This window comes from Cydia amplana, chromosome 21 (assembly GCF_948474715.1).
Source record: "Cydia amplana chromosome 21, ilCydAmpl1.1, whole genome shotgun sequence".
Lineage (NCBI taxonomy): Eukaryota > Metazoa > Arthropoda > Insecta > Lepidoptera > Tortricidae > Cydia > Cydia amplana.
Window position 1 is genome coordinate 3,722,208 of NC_086089.1, and position 19,751 is coordinate 3,741,958.

General features: G+C 40.6%; 2 protein-coding genes across 2 annotated transcripts; one reads left to right on the forward strand and one right to left on the reverse strand.

Moving 5' to 3' along the window:
- Positions 1-1,117: 1,117 nt before the first annotated feature.
- LOC134658077 (glycosylphosphatidylinositol anchor attachment 1 protein) lies at positions 1,118-10,449 on the forward strand. Its single transcript, XM_063513677.1, has 12 exons — positions 1,118-1,446; positions 2,378-2,497; positions 3,562-3,721; positions 4,068-4,346; positions 4,476-4,590; positions 4,690-4,780; positions 5,012-5,255; positions 6,467-6,904; positions 8,094-8,376; positions 9,044-9,146; positions 9,459-9,536; positions 10,348-10,449. Exons 1-12 carry the CDS (start codon positions 1,198-1,200, stop codon positions 10,447-10,449), a joined length of 2,262 nt encoding a protein of 753 aa, XP_063369747.1. The 5' UTR covers positions 1,118-1,197.
- Positions 10,450-11,994: 1,545 nt separating this feature from the next.
- LOC134657995 (uncharacterized) lies at positions 11,995-16,248 on the reverse strand. Its single transcript, XM_063513590.1, has 8 exons — positions 16,197-16,248; positions 15,819-16,048; positions 14,936-15,256; positions 14,750-14,861; positions 14,575-14,646; positions 14,043-14,260; positions 12,976-13,158; positions 11,995-12,251 (listed from the first exon to the last, which is right to left on the reverse strand). The coding sequence occupies exons 1-8, from the start codon at positions 16,231-16,233 to the stop codon at positions 12,012-12,014; spliced, it is 1,413 nt and encodes a 470-aa protein (XP_063369660.1). The 5' UTR covers positions 16,234-16,248; the 3' UTR covers positions 11,995-12,011.
- Positions 16,249-19,751: the final 3,503 nt, after the last annotated feature.

The following is a 19,751-nucleotide window of genomic DNA, read 5'->3' on the forward strand; positions in this document are numbered from 1 at the left end:
GCAGTGTCAAAAGTATTGCTGGCTTAAATGTCTACATATTACAATCTCAAGTTAATTGCAGTGTGGCACCCAAAATTCCGATCACTGTATGATTGGACTGCCATAAGCCAGGAAATCCTGGAATGTAAATAGTTCATGGTGATGGATCAGACACAATCACGCCATGAGACACTTCAAAGACCAAACATATGTCCAAGCAGTCTTTCTGGCAATAGAAGAAAGAGAGAATTTTAAGCATCTTAGAAGTTGGTGATGTGCTTACCTACTGCCCTGGCCTGCCTGCCTGGAGTTTATCATAACGTATGCTGAGACTACTAGCTTAGCTTTAATTTTACTTACTGTCTAAGTATCTAAGGTATCATGAGTATGAGTCAAACAACTTACTTCCAGTTTTTGGTCTTTTGTCAAAAGAGAAAAGTACAGATCTCCGGAAGCCACAGCAGCAAGCTTCCTGTCCGAGCTGAGGCAGCCACGACATATTTCTGGATCTTCTTCCTCTATTGTAATCTCACTCATCATAGTAATGTGATTTTACTTTGTTTTGCAAACAACTACAACTTGGGATCGACCTATTTATTTACAATCACGACACAAGTCCGGGAGGAGAAAAAGTATTATAAAGTTAACATTTTTAAACTTGCACTAATTCAGAAATCTTAAATGAATTGAGAGATACTTGAAAATAATAACATTCAAGTAAAATTTCGCCTGGGCTAACCATAACCATGGACTCGACAGCAACAGCAGCCATCTTCAACGTTCAAAAACCACAAAAGAGTGTTTTATTTGGTTTTAATAACCGTCTTTTTAAAGCTAATATAAAATAAAATAATTGATGAAACCGAATCAAATTTACTTTTTTATGTATACAAATCTTATTATAATATATTATGTAACTACAACTCCATTTAATATTATTTATTCAGTTCATTTTCATTCGAGAAAATCTGATCTAAATCGAACGCTTCTAAAATGACAGCCGCTTTGACAAAACAAATGAAAATGACGTTGACGACTGACGTTCACTTGATTAGTCGACCTAGCTTCAGTCTTCAAATAAATAATTTGTGGAATTACGGCATTTAATTTAACTATTCTTGATCATTTTAAAATAAATCAAACCTGTAATGCTCTTGTATTCCAGTTTCATTTATAATTCTTACATTGTAACGTGAAAACGCATCGGATTCTATCAAAATGGGCCTGTTATCAGACCCAGAGTATCGGTCCGTGAAATGGGTGCGGGTGTTGAAAAGGATCCACGGGCCCCTGTGTATCGTGCTGTACGTGGGGGCTCTGGCCTGGTTCGTGCTGCTGGGCAACAAGGAGTTTAACAACGAGACGTATTTTTCGGAGAATGCGCTGCTGCCGGGCCTTGTGACCACGGAGTTCAACGGGGAGCATATCGCTAAACAGTTCTTTGATGAGCTTACGAACGAGATTCAGGTAAGTGAAACTTGGACCTGAATAAGAATGCTTTTGCAACCAATAGGTATTGTTATTTATAGAACCCTGTAACAATTATCATTGTATTTTTTCTATTAAGTAATTGATAATGCTTAGTATTCTAAAGCAAAAAAAATCGTACCTAAATTCTTTCTTTAAAAATTTTCGTAGACATGAAGTTATGCTTCTTTTTTACCCCCAATAAAAGATAGTGTAAAGCCCCGTCTCCATATCGCGCGGCAAACCATCGAACATTGGCTCGGGCGGCAGCCGCGCGCAATGGATACCGGGCTGCCGCGCGAGCCAACTCGATGCGCCCGGTATCCATTGCGCGCGGCTGCCGCCCGAGCCAATGTTCGATGGTTTGCTGCGCGATATGGAGACGGGGCTTAATAAGTTTCACCTGTGTATCTATGTGCCTGTCTGTGGCGTCATACCTCACAGCCAGTGATTTTCTTCAATAGTTTCTAATCCATACTACATATAATACTATAAATGTTATGTTACCTCTTCATGTTTAAACTGCTGAACTGATTTAGAAAAGAATAGAAAAAAAAGTGAAGAAAGGAACAAAGTGTCACAAAAAATTTAGATCATTTTAGAGACTTCAGATAGATTTGAGGCCCAGGAAAGCAAATAGTTTTTATTTATTTGCTTTTCAAGTATAAAGTACTTACATGCTAAAATAGCTTATTCTAAGATTATAGAGTCTGTTCGGAAAGAGAAGAGTTGTGAATGTATTGGGCCCTATACATTCCACGACTCTTCTCTTTCCGTACAGAGTCTATATGTAAGGATATGCATTAAAATTACATGCAGACAAGTCGCGGGCAGAACCTGGTTCACTATATGGCACTGTTATAACTTGGCGAGGGGTTTTCACATTTTACCTTTTGAAATAATTTATTAATTTATTTATTGTTTTTGATAGTTCAAGTTGGAGGATGTGGAGCAGATGCCGGTGGCGTGGCTCGTAGCCAAGATGTCCCAGCTACACCTCGAAGTGTACACACACAACTTCACTCTCGACTACCCACTCGGCAAGGGGCAGGTCAGTACAACATACAACACAATAGTCCATGTCATTAGTTTGTTAACAAGAGGCATTTCAGACTGTATGGTCAGTGGGGACTGTGATCATTATTGTTAGTAAAAATAAAGCTAAAATATATGGTTATATGGTTATCAAATGCCAAACAAAAAGCACGCATATTTGATCAATGTATCCTGCCTGTTCTCACTTATGGAGCTGAAACCTGGGTTTTCACCAAAGGCATATTACGTAAACTAAGCGTTGTCCAGCGGGCGCTAGAGAGAAAACTGGTGGGGATCACATTGAGAGACCGTAAAACGAATGAGTGGCTGAGACAGCAGAGCAAGGTCACGGATGTTGTAAAACGCGTAGCCAGTTTGAAGTGGGAATGGGCTGGTCATATGGCACGAAAGACCGACTCGTGGAGTAAAAGAATACTCGAGTGGCGACCATGGGGCGAAGAACGTCCTCCAAGTAGACCCAATATGCGTTGGGAAGACGACATCAAAAGGGCTGCGGGGATGAGATGGCTCCAGGTTGCACAGAACCGTGACGAATGGAGAAGAATGAAGGAGGCCTACACCCGAAGGGTAGAAAAGGGCTAAAGAGAGAGAGAGAGAGGTTATCAAATGTTGTTAATGCAGTTTTATTTAGCTCGCCCTGTTTGTAGTTGGTGGGGCAAAATTAAATCTTAAAACAACCTTCTACTCAATGTTTTGTGTCCATTTAAGGGTTATGCTAGCCTACGGAAGTTCCGACTTAACGGAAACGGAAACGGAGCTCTGTAACATCCCTGGTCCAAAGTAGTTGAGGATCCGCTGGAGGCAAATGGCTGATAAACGGCACTGGATTTTCTGGAGGAAAAACTACACTGTACAAAACTACCCACTTACAAAATAAAGTTTAGGAAACGTCGGGATGTAGTATAAATTCAATATATGCGATATGATCCGTTTTATTTCATGAGTAACTATCGCGGTAACCGAAGACAATATTACCTTTATCTTTATAAAACGCAACTTGGGCTGATACTGAGATATCTTACACGCAAATGAAACGAACCCTTATATATTTATTCCCAGGTGTACCACGGCACAAACGTCTACGGGATCCTACGCGCGCCGCGCACCGCGTCCCTCGAGGCGTTGGTCCTGACGGCGCCGCACCGCTCGCCCGGAACGCACCAGAAAGATACATCTGCCGGGATTGCGCTTATGCTTGCCTTCGCTCAGTTCGCTCGGTGTGAGTTTCTATATCATTTACTAGCAACCCGCCCCGGCTTCGCACGGGTTAACAAATTATACATAAACCTTCCTCTTGAATCACTCTATCTATTTAAAAACATCGCATCAAAATCCGTTGCGTAGTTTTAAAGATCTAAGCATACAGACAGACAGACAGACAGACAGGGAAGCGACTTTGTTTTATACTATGTAGTGATATGGGGTCCCTTTGTTTCCCATAAAGTTTTAAGTCATAATATCATTAGTCATAAAACTGAAACCGATAACTTTTCAGGATATTCGTAAGGTTATTTGGCAATCCCTTATGTCCCTGTCTCTGTAGTAATGTACTACTTTGGTTTCAGCACAAAAATACTGGGCCAAGGATATAATATTCCTAGTAACCGAGCACGAACAACTAGGCATGCAGGCGTGGCTAGAAGCGTACCACGGTATCCAGCGGGACTCTGAGACCTTCTATACCAGTCTTGGCGGCTTCTGGTCGCCTGGTATGCCGAGTCTGGACCTGGGGGCTTTGGGCATGGGATTTGAGCATAAGAAATGCTTGAACCCTGGCAAGTTGAAGGGCAGGTCCGGGTCTATACAGGCGGCTATTAATTTGGAGATTCATACGCCTAAAATCAGTGAGTTTCAAAGGTTTTCTTGTTCATGTGTTTTATGTATGTATAATATTTTAAACTTTCGCGTTTTGAACACATATTAACTCACATTTATAGACGGGTCTATCGCAAATTTATCGTATAATGTTTCAGAATACATCGAAGTGAAGGTCGAAGGTCTGAACGGGCAGCTGCCTAACCTAGATCTCGGTAATCTGGTCCATAAGCTCTGCGTAAAGTCTGGAATACACCACTCTTATAAGAACAGGTAACTGATACTGTAATACAATAAAAAATCAATACTTTAAAATGGGGGGCTTAATATATACACCCTAATCGTAAGGTAATAAGGTTTGTTTTGCTTCAGCTACTCGTGGATACGTAATCGTAATACTGTAGATGAGTGGACCAACGGTGTCTACACCCTGCTGGGGCAAGTGGTCACGCAAATTGCGGGGGTGAGTACTACATATACTGAAAACGTAATATATAGTTGGTCAAGCAAATCTTGTCAGTAGTAAAAGGCGGCAAATTTGAAAAGTCATTATACGTATTAAAAATTACCCCCGGCACTGACTAAAATCGACTTGGTTTCACATTACATCTCAACTTCATTGTAGTAGAAGATTTGCTTTGCGAGACTTGCATCTTTTTACATGTAATGTTTTTGATGGGATTACTTTTTTCAGGTACCAAACGGCAATCACGGCCTCTTCCACCGTTTCGGCATCGAAGCCGTCACACTGGAAGGTCGGGACGCGTCCGACCCGGCCGGCACACCGCCTAAAGTCAACGCTCTAACCTCTGCCAACTTCTACCGCCTTGGTGTGGCGCTGGAGAGCATATTACGATCGCTCAATAACTTGTTGGAGAGGTTCCATCAGAGCTACTTCTTTTATATGATGGCGGCTACTAACAGATTCGTTTCTATCGGTGAGTTCTAATTTACAAACTTTTACCAATTAATCTTGGTTCTATAAGTTCGATAGTCAACGCTCTAACCTCTGCCAACTTCTACCGCCTTGGTGTGGCGCTGGAGAGCATATTACGATCGCTCAATAACTTGTTGGAAAGGTTCCATCAGAGCTACTTCTTTTATATGATGGCGGCTACTAACAGATTCGTTTCTATCGGTAAGTGTTAATTTACAAAAAAAAAAATCCAATTAATCTTGGTTCTAAGTTTGATAGTCAACGCTCTAACCTCTGCCAACTTCTACCGCCTTGGTGTGGCGCTGGAGAGCATATTACGATCGCTCAATAACTTGTTGGAGAGGTTCCATCAGAGCTACTTCTTTTATATGATGGCGGCTACTAACAGATTCGTTTCTATCGGTGAGTTTTAATTTACAAACTTTTTCCAATTAATCTTGGTTCTATAAGTCCGATAGTCAATGCCAACTTCTACCGCCTTGGTGTGGCGCTGGAGAGCATATTACGATCGCTCAATAACTTGTTGGAGAGGTTCCATCAGAGCTACTTCTTTTATATGATGGCGGCTACTAACAGATTCGTTTCTATCGGTAAGTTCTAATTTACAAACTTTTTCCAATTAATCTTGGTTCTATAAGTTCGATAGTCAATTTTCATAAATTTTAAATATTATCTTCAATGTACGCTATCATCATTGTAATCGCGACTTAGAATGAAATTTAAAGTGTATTAAAAGTCTAAACACAAGTTATTTTTAAAAGTCGTTGAACAAATCTTGGTTAGTTTGAGGAGTACAGCCTACAGTTAAATTTGGCCCCATCCCCCCCAATATAGTTCAGCGATCAATCTGTCACTCTTTAATTTATCGAGCTAATAACAAAATATACTTCCACTTAGCAGTTCTAATACGTCAGGTGCAAGTACCAGACATTAACTTTTAATTTGTACCTTGTACCATAGAGAAAAAATACATAGATTGCTCACTCCATACATCAGTTTTCATACCAAAAAGACTACTAATTTCTGTGTCTACATCTACCATCGAGTAGCGGAACTATCAGTACTGCTACTTAACAATAGATGTAGCAGTACTGATTGTTCCGCTACTCGATGCTAGATGTAGACACTGAAATTAATAGTCTTTTTGGTATCAAAACTGATGTATGGAGTAACCACTCTTGTCTTACTATATTTCTCTATGTTTGTACCCAGGTCAATACATGCCTTCCCTCTGTCTCCTATGCGTCGCAATGCTCATTCGTGCCCTATCTCTCTGGGTGACCACACAACAGGACAACGAAGAGGAAAAACCCCCCAAGCCCAAACGAAAAACATCAGGCGTCGATCTACCGGGAGACAAACCTGAGGTACCAGGAGATAATAAACCCGAGGAGACACAATCTGAAGAATGCACGCTCAGACACAGGAAAGTCGCAGAATCTGATGAAACTGAGTGCAAAGAATCAAAGGAGCTTAAAGAAAAGTTCAGAACAGAGTTGGGTAAAGAAAAAGGCAAGAAGAGCGGAGGAAAGAGACGGAAAGAGAAGGAGGAGTCTAGCATGAGCATTGTCAATATTGGAGCGAACTATCTGTTGGTGCATTTGCTGGGTTATGCTGTAATGAATTCGCCTATACTTTTAAGTCAGATTGGTGAGTTTACGTATCAATTCTTCTGTATTATTGCAAAGTAAGATAAAAACCGGCCAAGTGCGAGTCGGATTCGCGCACGAAGGGTTCCGTACCATTACGCAAAGAGTGGCAGAAAAGCACGTTTGTTGTATGGGAGCCCCGCTTAAATATTTATTCTATCTATGATCAAGCATCGGAGATTTTGTCGCATGGTAAGACTAATGGCAAGCTATGGAGTCGACATTTGCCATAAATGTAAACTCTTATTCATACTCATACTCATGATTAATTTTATTTAATATGAGAACAGATTACTAAATAGTTACTACGTATATAAGTTTAATTTATTAAACCTCATTTGTTGCAATAAATGTATGTTTCAATTGGGCGAGTTGTACTTCACAACTCAAGCACACTATAGCAGATTTTTCATAGTCATATTGTAAATCGTTTTATGGCTCTATCCATGCCAAAATTGCAGCTATTTCTGGGTTAGGCATAATAATTAATTATGGAATATTCCTCAACGTATTTACCACATACAGATATAAATAACTACTACGTTTGCAATCACCAGTGATTGACACATGACAAATACTAATCAATTTTATCAGCGGTCAGTACCTACATGACATTAGGTCTTTCGCAGCGATGTAGTTTGTATAGTTGTATGTTAAAATAGTTGAAGTTATGAATTCATAATGTAATAGAAAAATATTTTTTTATATAATTCGACTAAGATAATATACACGACCGACCGCTCTAAAGGCATTTTAAGATAAATTAAATAAATGAGTATGAGTATGAATAAGAGTTTACATTTATGGCAAATGTCGACTCCATAGCTTGCTATTAGTCTTACCATGCGACAAAAACTCCGATGCCTGTCTATGATTCATGCTTTAAATCAGTGGTTCCTAACCTTTTCAGTCCGGTTACCCCTATGACTAACTAGGGAACCTGATTTTATCCCTCCTCCCAATAATAAAAAAATAAAACGTGTACGTTTGTAGTATTGTTATATTAGGTTAGCTTATTATTATTACCCCCGTAAAATACCAGTTTTACCCCCACGGGGGTAATTACCCCCAGGTTAGGAACCACTGCTTTAAATTATCTATGAGTCTTGCTTTAAATTATCTATGATTCTTGCTTTAAATACTTGCCTTTTATTTTACGGTACAGCTAAGATTTTCAAAAATATTTTCAGGTGCGGCATACGATTACCAATCAGAACTCTCCGTATACTACGGTCTCATCGCCATATCTGTCCTTCTCACCCTAATCTCCCCCTACCTCCCCCGTTTGCTCCGCACGGGCCGCATCACCCACGAGGAGTTGTCTCTAGTCAATATTCTATTACTAGTGGAGTTGGCGACAGTGTGTCTGTCTGTGGGCATGCATAACTACCCGCTAGGGTTGGCCATCGCTGTCTTATACACTCCTGTGGCCCTGGTGATTGGGGTGGTTACTAAAGACGGTGGAAAGAGGTGGTGAGTACTGATCTAGTTAATATTCTATTACTAGTGGAGTTGGCGACAGTGTGCTTGTCTGTGGGCGTGCATAACTACCCGCTGGGGTTGGCCCTGGCTGTCTTATACACTCCTGTGGCCCTGGTGATTGGGGTGGTTACTAAAGACGGTGGAAAGAGGAGGTGAGTCATCTAATCTAATTAGTCAACATATTTTCATCGTTATTAGTGCAGTAGGCGACAGTTTATCTGTCTGTGGGCATGCATAACTACCCGCTGGGGTTGGCCATGGCTGTCTTATACACTCCTGTGGCCCTGGTGATTGGGGTGGTTACTAAAGACGGTGGAAAGAGGTGGTGAGTCCTGATCTAGTTAATATTCTATTACTAGTGGAGTTGACGACAGTGTGCTTGTCTGTGGGCGTGCATAACTACCCGCTAGGGTTGGCCATGGCTGTCTTATACACTCCTGTGGCCCTGGTGATCGGTGTGGTTACTAAAGACGGTGGAAAGAAGAGGTGAGTCGACTAATCATGTATCATATACGATTATTTACATTCTTTTGCTTTCATAAGTAATACATAGTTACTGGTTTGTAAACACGTTTTTGAATTTAAAGACATTTCAAGATCGCGTATTCTTTTGGTGGCAATGTGTCAAAGAGTTTAGTGAATTCACTTATATTTTCAGCGCCATCTCCTTGTTCCTGAAGCGGACCTTCTGCCTGCTTTTGCACCCGCTGTCCGCCGTGACGCTGGCCATGGTTATGTATAGCAGCACGCTGTTCCCAGAGGTTAATATGTATAATTTTCCATTTAGTTTTTGGTAATGAAAGCGTGACCTCAAGTTTGTTGCCAATAGGTACATGTGGCAGCATATATACAATCAGAATCACTACACCTTATAAAATTAAGTCCCCCGCCGCGTCTGTCTGTATGTGTGTATGTATGTTCGCGTCAACTTCGCGATAAACTCGAAAACTACCATAACGGATTTTCATGCGGTTTTCACCTATCAATAGAGTGATTCTTGAGGAAGGTTTAGGTGTATAGTAATTTGTTAAGGTTTTGTGTAACCCTCGTGAATAATATAGGATTTTGTTTAGGAGCCGTGGCTGAGTGCGGCAGGCCGCGGACGAGACGCCGCCGTGCAAGCGGTCATGTTCTCCGTTGCTGATTCCCTGGTATGTTTACTTGACCTGAGGATGTAGTTTCAACCCCAGCCCATTAATTTTCTGAATTTATGGACAGTAAGCTGCAGAGATAACTGACCCCCCACCGCAAACCAGTTTTTATGCGTTGGGTCAGTTATATCTGCAGCTTTAGACGCTTTACTCTAAGACAAACATCGTGGGGAAATCGGACAAATCCCAGTAAGAGACAGTTTTCTTTCTGAGTTGAAAGGTCAAGAAGCAGTCGCTTTATTAACCTTTTGGACGCCGATGACCGATATATCCGTACCGTAGGTTCAACGCCAAAGACCGATTAATCGGTCACATATCACAGAGCAACATAGACCTACATGCATATGCATAAAGTTCAATTTCAGTTTTGACACTTCGGTGACCCACGTGGCGTCAGCGTGACAGCTTTTGTGTTTGACACGGCGTCGAAAAGGTTAAAAACTAGTGCCTGTGCTAATTCTTGGGATTAGATTGCCGAGCGGACCCCAGGCTTACTAAGTAGGCCGTGGAAAAAATTCCGAGACTCTTAGGAAGGAGATGGTGACCCTCATTGTATTGACCGAGTGAATCAGCGGGCACAGCACGGTTCCATTTTTATCGACTATCACTATGCCCGTCACTTTCGCACTTACATACTTGTTAGAACGTGACAGGCATGGTGACAAACGATAAAAATGCGACCATGGTACTAGGGCAGCCTGGGCAAAAATGTATTTGTAGTTTTTATGTCCGAATATTCTCCCCTACAAGTAGTATTTTTCAACCGATCCTCTTGATATTTCAGGTTCAGTAAATAGACTGTTTGTTGCAGATATATGGAAACTGGTTGTTCAACGTGGCGTCAACCACCATCTTGCCGATCTGGATTATATTCTGGCAGATCGTATGCAACAAAGTGGACGCACCGGCTTAAACATTCTTAACAAATTTAAGGAGTTTTATGTAATTTATAAAATGTATGTTAGTTTATCATGAATAAAAAAAAAAAACAAAAGTAAAGGTCTCTGCCCACTACACCGTATCATACCATGACCGTGCTATGAACGTGTCCGGCAAAAAAAATATCTTTGTATTAAAAAGTATTCGAGACTATGTCCACTAGCCCCTTCCGTCACCGACCATACCCGTAGCGTGCCATGCACGGACCGTCAAAAATTGTCGGCGAGGATATTTTGCCGGTGCCGAAACGCTCCGTGCACGGCACGGAACGGTGCGTGCAGGCGGCGAAACGGTGAGCATACGGGTTATGACCGCGTATGGTGACCGTTCTAAGCCCGTTATAAACGCGTTGCCGTATCTGTTGCTCGCTCTTGCCAGTATGATAACTATTCGCTGGCTCTTTCTGACGAGTCTGGCTCTCGCGAATAAAACCCGGGTACTAAGGGGATGAAACGCGGATGCCACGGGGATTATAGGCGGATGCTATGGGGATGATACGCTGATACTACGGGCAATAAACGTGTGTGGATAATTTGTAGTGGGCATAGTAGTCCGTATCGCGTTACATTCCGTGCCTGATACGTTCTTACTACGGTCATGGTATGATACGGTGTAGTGGGCAGAGACCTTAAGGATCCTATAGCACGAAGAATTTTGTACATTAACCGCTCTGTTCCTATCTTTATCGCACCCACATAATTATATTGCTGTCCCGGTTGCACTGCGTCACTGACCGCCGGTATCATGGACAGGACAGTAATATAAAGACGCGGGTGCGATTGAGATAGAAACAGGTACGAAACTATTCTTACTTAGGGTCTTTATAATATACTGAGTGCGAAGTGTCATACTTGGTTTATTTTGATGATGACAGTATTATTATGCGTTAGTACATGTATTTCGTCGTTACGCTTTCCAAAGCTGATATACTGTGCTCAATTTTTGCTTGACAAATAGTTACCTAAAATCTATTTTTTTATTCGGTAGACTGAAATGACAGTTCATAGTATGAACATAAAATGTCATTTCATACTAAGAAATGTCATTTTAGTCTACCGAATTAAAAAATAGACTTTAGCAACAACACACATAAGGTATTAATTCGTTTGATTAAAATCGACGATTTGTACTTTATCCACCCGAATTCATGATCAAAATAGTCATTCCAAAGACTTTAATAAATAAGTTTATTTTAATTTGTAGTTTTAAAATTTCCTTAGCATAATAACCTGTAAATTTTGTAATTAGTGGAGTCGTAGGTAAAACTAGCGAAGTCCTTTTTTTTTACAAGCTTTTCTTTAACTTGCCCTGTTAGTATGTAAATATGTATGTAATTGTCTCGAGCATTAGACGCCTGTGGAAAAAAAAGTACAGTCAGCAATAAAAGTTAGTACCTAAATAATTTTTACCAATTTTTTAAAATTAATTAAATAAAATAAAAAAAAATCATGGGAGAGACTTGAAATTAGCGCCATTGTATTTTTTATGTAAGTACATAGGTGTCAATCGGCGATATACACATTTAATAAAAACCAATCATGCGTAACAACTACTACGTTTCTTGCTAAACAGCTTCTGTATCTCATCGACGGGCAATCCTTTAGTTTCTGGCAAACAAAAGTGTGTAAAAACTGCCGAAGCAAAGCAAATGACGGCGAAAATGTAGAAGACTGGCCCCAGCCCAATGGCGGACACGAGTGGTTGGAACACGAACAGGATGATGAAGGTGCAGAGCCAAATCCATTCCGTTACCAGCATGTTGGCGAAGCTTTTTACCTGGAGAATAAAAATAATAATTAAACACCCCAATAATAGAAGTGGAAAAGCATTTTTAGATGTGTACCATCGCCCACACTGTTAACGGTTCGTCGGTGGACCTTATGCCTTTCGTAATAAGGTTCACCGATTTACAGTTAAGAGTGTTGCTGTTTGTACCATTTACTTTCGAAAAACCAGGAACTTTTGGGTTACTTCTACCACAGAATAAACAATAGTACTACAATACTACAAATAGTACAGAAGACTCACTCTCTAACAAAACGCGTCTGTTACGATCAGCACAGATATGGCCGCTAGGTGGCGACAGCGCCACGCGCGGCTTATGGCTTTCCCCAAAATTGGGGCCGAACGGATGTACTTTTAGCTACCTGTAGCAAAGCGACGAAATCACGCCTGCTTCTACCATCTTCTATTCAGAATCACGACGACTATCGTTTTAAAAAGTAGTCCTTTTTTGTGGAATGCCCCATCAACAGTCCCACCCACACACTTTATAACAAATGGTGCTTTCTGAGAAAATGCACGAGTTACTACAAAAAACAAACAGCACTGAACGGAGGGTTTCAGGAGTTCCGTCAATGTCTCCAGGATCCTGATTTGATGGCAATGGGATTTCTCAAAGCAGTCAACCACAAAAATTAAATATCCTAATGAATTGAGAGATTATACGGCTTTGATCACCGTCTTTCAGGCTGAATAATATTTGTTAGATAACATATACCTCAGGAAGAAACAGCTCAGGGCTAGTCACGTAAGGGATAGTGCCCGCTCCCATGGTATACGCCACGCAGAACATGTATATGAAGACAGCAGTCGCGCTATGAGGAGCCCAGTGTAGATGGATCTGCGAGCCTAGGAGTATGCAGCTTGCCGAGGCGGCGAGCGAAGAGTACAGCATTAAGGGCTGGAAAGAGAAAGATGAATACGGGATCAGACATAACTGTCACATAAGGCGTACGTTCAGTACTAGAAGCGCAGGAGTAGACAGGTAGACAAAGGTAGGGTCGTAGAGTTCATGATCATGACAAGCCGATTTAGCACGCATCACTTACCGGATTGGAGCCATTCACCACTCGCCCTCTAGTTATGAATATGTGCGTGTGGTCGGTCGGTGTGTTATAAAATACACAGTTTTGACTCACCTAACTATATACCCTACTTCTGTGTATCACTATGACTAGGTACCTATAGCTAATGTAATGTTCCAGGCACGATTCTCAGGACTGGAAGGTAAACAGTACCATTAGAAAACCAATGCTGTGCGCCCAATGTATAGTTTGTCAATTTCTAGCAGACCCTGAACGGCTTATCCTTTGTCTATTGTTGAGTTAAACCGCACGTGCTACTTACCTGCAAAAAAGGGTCTTATTTATTCTAATTGACACCTGAGCGCGAGCCTGTCCAACGCTCAAAAAACCAGTGTAGGTGCGCTCTCCGATAACGCGCCTTTGGTACGCATCTCGATGACACATTTTAGACTGGTTCTGTAGCGTTCGACTCGCCGGCACTCAGTAACCGAAGTACTTAGTGCCGGCGAGTCAAATGGACCACACACAGCATAGAAAAATATTTTTCATTACTTCATTTTGAACCTTATTGGAATCACCATAGAGTGGTAATTCAATAACCGGTAAAACCGGCCCAACCATTTTTTTTTTAGGCACATAGAAGCACGTGCGGTTTAACTTAACAATAAACAAAGAATAAGCCGTTCGGGCTCTGTTAGAAATCAACAAACTATACCAAGGGAACATACAGATCTAAAAGTTACCAAAAACATAAAGATACCTTTCTGCCAACAATGTCTGTAAGGTAAGCAGTGACGAGGCCAACTATGAACGTGACCGTGGAGAATAGAATGCTGGAGATGGTCGGTGACATGCTGGGAATGGCCTCGGTGAACAGTGGCTCTGCGTACACCTGCATCACGATTAGGCCTTGGAATATCGACAGTGTCAAGAGGACTATTGCGGAGGCGAGGGCACGACGGGTCGAGTAGGACTTATCTGGAAAAAATGGCCCATTTTAGCCGGTGTAATTATCCTGATTATTAACACATTCAGTGCCTAAAACCCGACTATCGTATATTTTATGATTTCGTTCTCAGGCCGGACGACCCGATAGTCGGGATCGTGGTACTACAGCTTTATATGACGAAGTTTTTGTGGCCTGGCGCGGGTGTCTTGTTTGGCTAGATGGAATGAATGTGTTAAAATCGACTACCCTGGTCGATAATATGTCGAGTGTTTACAAGATTTTCCTAAAAACATTTGAACATGTCAGAAACACACCAATAAATAATTACGCTTAAATAACTTACTTATAAATTGAAACATCGATAAATTCTTCTTCCCCGAAATGGGTTTCAATTTGCATTCCTCTTCTGGCGTACCTGTAAAAACCATTAAAAATTAATATCTGAATTGAGACACAAGTACCTATAGGTAATTACAATTTAAGGAGGAGGTTAGGTTTTATAGGTAATGCTATGTCACCTGGGTCGTCCATTTCAGGGTTTAGTCCGCGCCGAATGGTCTCGATCTCTTGTAGCACCTCCTTCGAATCGGGCTTCACGTGTCTGAAGAAAGCTAAAGATTCTTTGGCTTCCTGCAAAATTGAACCAAAAATGAACTTGGCGCCTACTTAGATTTGAAAAATAAGCAAAAATGAAAGTTGCATACCTGTTCTCTCCCCTTTATCATCAGGAACAAAGGCGACTCTTTCATCAGACCTAGCAGCATGACCCCAAGCACCGAAATTCCAAGACAAGCGTAGACATTCTTGAAGTAGTCCAAATATCCACCAACTATGTATGAGATTATCGTTCCTATGGCGTAGAAGACTACGGTTCCTGAAGTCATCTGGCCTCTTATGGATTCTTGGCAAAAGTCGCTGATATAAACGGGGGTGACGAAGAAACTACCGCTGCCGATGCCTGACATGAACATGGCTGTGAGCACCGCTTCCACTCGATTTGAGATTATTATCATTGACCAGCAGATCTGTGGAAAAAGTTTTGTGTCGCTTAGAGTACTTCCATAGGACATGCCGGTAGACAACATGCTAATCGCTAACGCTACGTAGCGAACGAAACGCAACTGTCACTGTCGCACTAATATGGAAGAGTGATAGAGAGACAAAGTGATTCGATGCGAAGCGCAAGCCATCGTCACGTTGGCTAGGCCGCCTGGATACGGTCTAGGTACTACATGATTTAAACCAAGTAGAAATTTACTTATAAGGTCAATGACCGTCTGCAAGCTTTTTCGTTGCTTTTAACTCTAGATTGCGTCTGTACCTACACAGTTACAGAAGGTCACTAGAGTAGAAAGAGTGAAGTTCTTCCTTTCTTGTGTCTGAGTGATGTACGTGTACAAATAGAGTCTGTTCGGAAAGAGAAGAGAAGAGTATTGGGCCCCATACATTCCACGACACTTCTTTCCGCACAGACTCTACGAGAGTTATTGCTCTATGACGGCCTTTCCTGCAATAGGTACATTTTATATGTCGGTCTTCTCTACATTGACCTAAGATTCAACTTTAGGACTTAAGGTAAATACTCACAACGTGCATCAACGACATCATAACCACGCAAAATTTCCGTCCTTTAACATCCGAAAGATATCCAGCGATTGGCGTAGCGATCATGGCTCCAACGGAGGACAGGCTCCCCAAGAGCGCCTGCTCAGCCTCCGTCATGGGGCGGTGCAGCGTGGTGTTTTCGGAACGGAACAGCAGGAGGGTTGATGAGGGCCAGGTCAACGTCACGCTCATCGTCAGGCAGGAGTAGCTCACTGGAAGATATACTAACATTAACCCCTCAAGTGCCTACACTTCGTAATGTCGAAACCTCTAGGGAATTCTAGGGAATTTTCACTTTCATACGTGTATTTATGAGGGATATTTTGTATTTTCATTAAAGAGTTTTCTAGAGCGACTTACCCACGACAGTACAAAACAATTGCCTAAAGAATGACATTGTTTATATTTCGGTTTATTGTTTATGTTGTTCTACAGTTCTACGAAGGCCTTATACAAGTCTCAAATCTACGCCACGTTCACCGATTCACTTTATCCTACCCCATCGTGTTTACTACTGATAATATTGATGAGAATTTTACAGACATACCGTCTATTTACATAGGTAATTATCTACTTAACATTATCACGGCCTACCGTAAGCTAAAACAAATACTAGGGTAGCATCACTAGCATCATTGAGGTATTACCACATATAATGCAACGTGATTTGTGAAGGCACGGTAGTGCTGCTGGCGAAGTAGCTACATGATATTGACGATGTGCAGACTAACTTTCCGCATAGACCAGGGTAGGTATTACCTAATAGTTAATTTTAAAGATAGATAAAAAAGAGAAAAGTTCAAAAACTATGGTCTATTTACGCACTGTTAGCGTGCGGGGCCGGGCCGGAGCTTCCGGCGCTTCGTTATATAATATAAGGAATGCACATGGTGATCACTGATCAGCCGTCATAGAAAATGATGTGTCGGGCGCCTAGGATGGGCACGAGCCGGTCTAGCGTGAGTAGGGTGTGCAATCCGGATCCGAAATGTATGAAATTATCCGGACCTGGATCCGGATCCGCGGATCTTCCCATACATTTCGGATCCGTCGTGCAAACCCTAATAAGCGTGAGTCACCCTACAGTACAGTATGCGTCAGGATTTTTTTATAGTTAATATAGGTACTAGTGGCTGTAGATCACGTGAATCTTCATGCCTCCACCGTTTTGAAAAAAATTCAATCGGTAAATCGAAAAAAAGTTAAAACAGATTCCTTCGCTTTCATTCAGTCAATTATAAGATTTATAAGTATGTAACGTTAATTACTTGTGTCATGAGAAAAAATGAATTCTACCTAATTGTGATAGTTTTCCTTATATCTTCATTATATTCATGCTGTAATTTTACTCGATTGTAACAATATTGTATTTTATAACTATTGCTCACTAAATCAAAAACATGGTCCTTTAACACCCGTAAAAATCGAATTCCTATCCCATCACATCATACAGCTACACCAAGGGATAAGTAGAATAAATAATCCCCACTAAGATACGTGAACGGAGGGGGCTAAAGTCCTTCCAGTCCTTCCACTGCCTGTGCCATTAACATGATTATAGCTACGTATTCCAGACATTTAAGTTTGTCTAAGCTACATGGTGTGTACAAACTTGGCTTGTTGTATACAATGCAGCAACATAAAACATTATGATCTACGGAATTTCAAGAGCGATTTAGTAATTATTAAAATACATACTTATTTACTGAATTCAATAGAAGCATAATCTTCAATGATGATGACGAAATCCATGTTTACTTATACATCTCAGTTTGTTTAGCTAGACAGTAGACACACTGCAATGTGTCAGCCAAGTTCGCAAAACAAAAAGGCGACACACCGGCATAGTTAAATTATACTACACATGGGACCAATGTAATATTTTTATTTGACCTACTCACATGCGATTTTGCGAATCCTGCAAAACCGTCTTAAATAATAAAATACGCTGGTACACGCCAGTTACCGGCAACCAAAAAAAATAAAAACGTTTCACAAAACCAAAAAAAAGAAAAAGCACCACACACAACTACTGTACGGAAGCGAACCAGACCATGAAAACCACGTTGTAGGCGCCATTGTGACGGTAACTAAGATGGCGGCTTTGAAAATTAAAAAATCACCATTAGTCAACACAAATTTATTTAAAAGTCTCAAGGTCTGAGGTCTTTACGCCCGTATGGTTCGCTTCCGCGGATCGCTGGTACTCCCCTGGCCCTGGCGCTGGTGGTCGGCGCTTACGAAAGGTGGTGGAGGCCCGGAAAGCGAGCTTCAATTAAAGATATCTTATTGATAAGAACACCCCCTGGCACTGATTAAAATAACCGACTTGGTTTCACATTACTACTCAAAACTATTTTGTTGTAGAAGCGTTGCGAGACTTGCACCTTTTTACATGTAATGTTTTTGATGGGATCCCATCTCTTTTTGTAGGCAGTCCTTCTTTTCGGGTACTCATACCCATACTACGTATACACATATCATAACTAAACACATCTTCATTCATACTCACATCGTACATCGTAGTTACTTTACCTACTATTTGTAGGAACTGCAACAGTAACTTTGTAATAGCATATATTTATATGGGATTACAAACTTATTTATGCAGTTCTTAGATCTTTAAAACGTGACTGATATGGCAATACTTTTACGTTTTCTATGGCTTGATAAGCTGAAAACTACTTATATTTAAAATTTGAAGCTTGTGGGTATGCTAGAAGTACCTTAGAATTATGATGATCGTGAGTGAGTGAATCAGTGTCGAAATTAAGGAACTTTGACATACAATAATTCTTAAACTATAAGTTCAAATTGAATGTTTTTGAGAATATATCTTAAGCATGTTAAGCCCTATACTATATATTACTGAAAATTCAGGGTTCTAGCTTCAGCCAGCACAGAATTACAGGACGTCGAAAATGGCCTGAATCGCTTCGAGAAAAGGATGGTACGGCCGTGCCTCTTTATTTTGCTCGACTTGGCGGGGGCACTACCGTGCCCCCAGGTATTTTTAGGGTTCCGTACCTCAAAAGGAAAAAACGGAACCCTAATAGGATCACTCGTGCGTCTGTCTGTCCGTCCGTCTGTCACATCCTATTTTCTCCGAAACTACTGAACCCATTAAGTTGAAATTTGGCACACATATTGTGACCCAAAGACGGACATGTAACGAAAACAAATAAATTTTAAATATGGCCTCCATATTTTGGGGGGTAAAAGAGCAAATTAAAAAATAAAGTTTTTCAAACTATATCGTGTTACATATTAAATGAAAGAGCTTATTTTGAGAATCTCAAATATATTTTATTTATAATTTTAAGATAAATAGTTTAGCAGTTATTCAAGAAAATAGGCAAAAAATGACCATTCCCCCCCCTTTATCTCTAAAACTACTGGGTCTACAATTTTGAAAAAAATGCACTAAATAGTTCTTTACCTATAGATGACAGGAAAACCTATTAGAAATGTGCAGTCAAGCGTGAGTCGGACTTAAGTACTTAGTTTTTGATCCGACCCCTATGGGTTTTAAAGACATTTTACTCACTTTTCATTAAAAAAACCTATTGTTGAAAATACATGTAACGTAAAAAAATGAATTTTAAATATGGATGCCACTTTTGGGGGGTAAAACAGCAAATTAAAAAATAAAGTTTTTCAAACCATATCGTGTTACATATCAAATGAAAGAGCTCATTTTGAGAATTTCAAATATATATATTTTTTAATTTTAAAATTAATAGTTTAGCAGTTATTCAAGAAAATAAGCAAAAAATGACTACCTACATAAAACCTAAGTATTCGAAATGTGCAGTCAAGCGTGAGTCGGACTAGTACTTAGTTTCTGATCCGAACCCTACGGGTTTTTTAAAGACATTTTACTCACTTTTCATTAAAAAAACATATTGTTGAAAA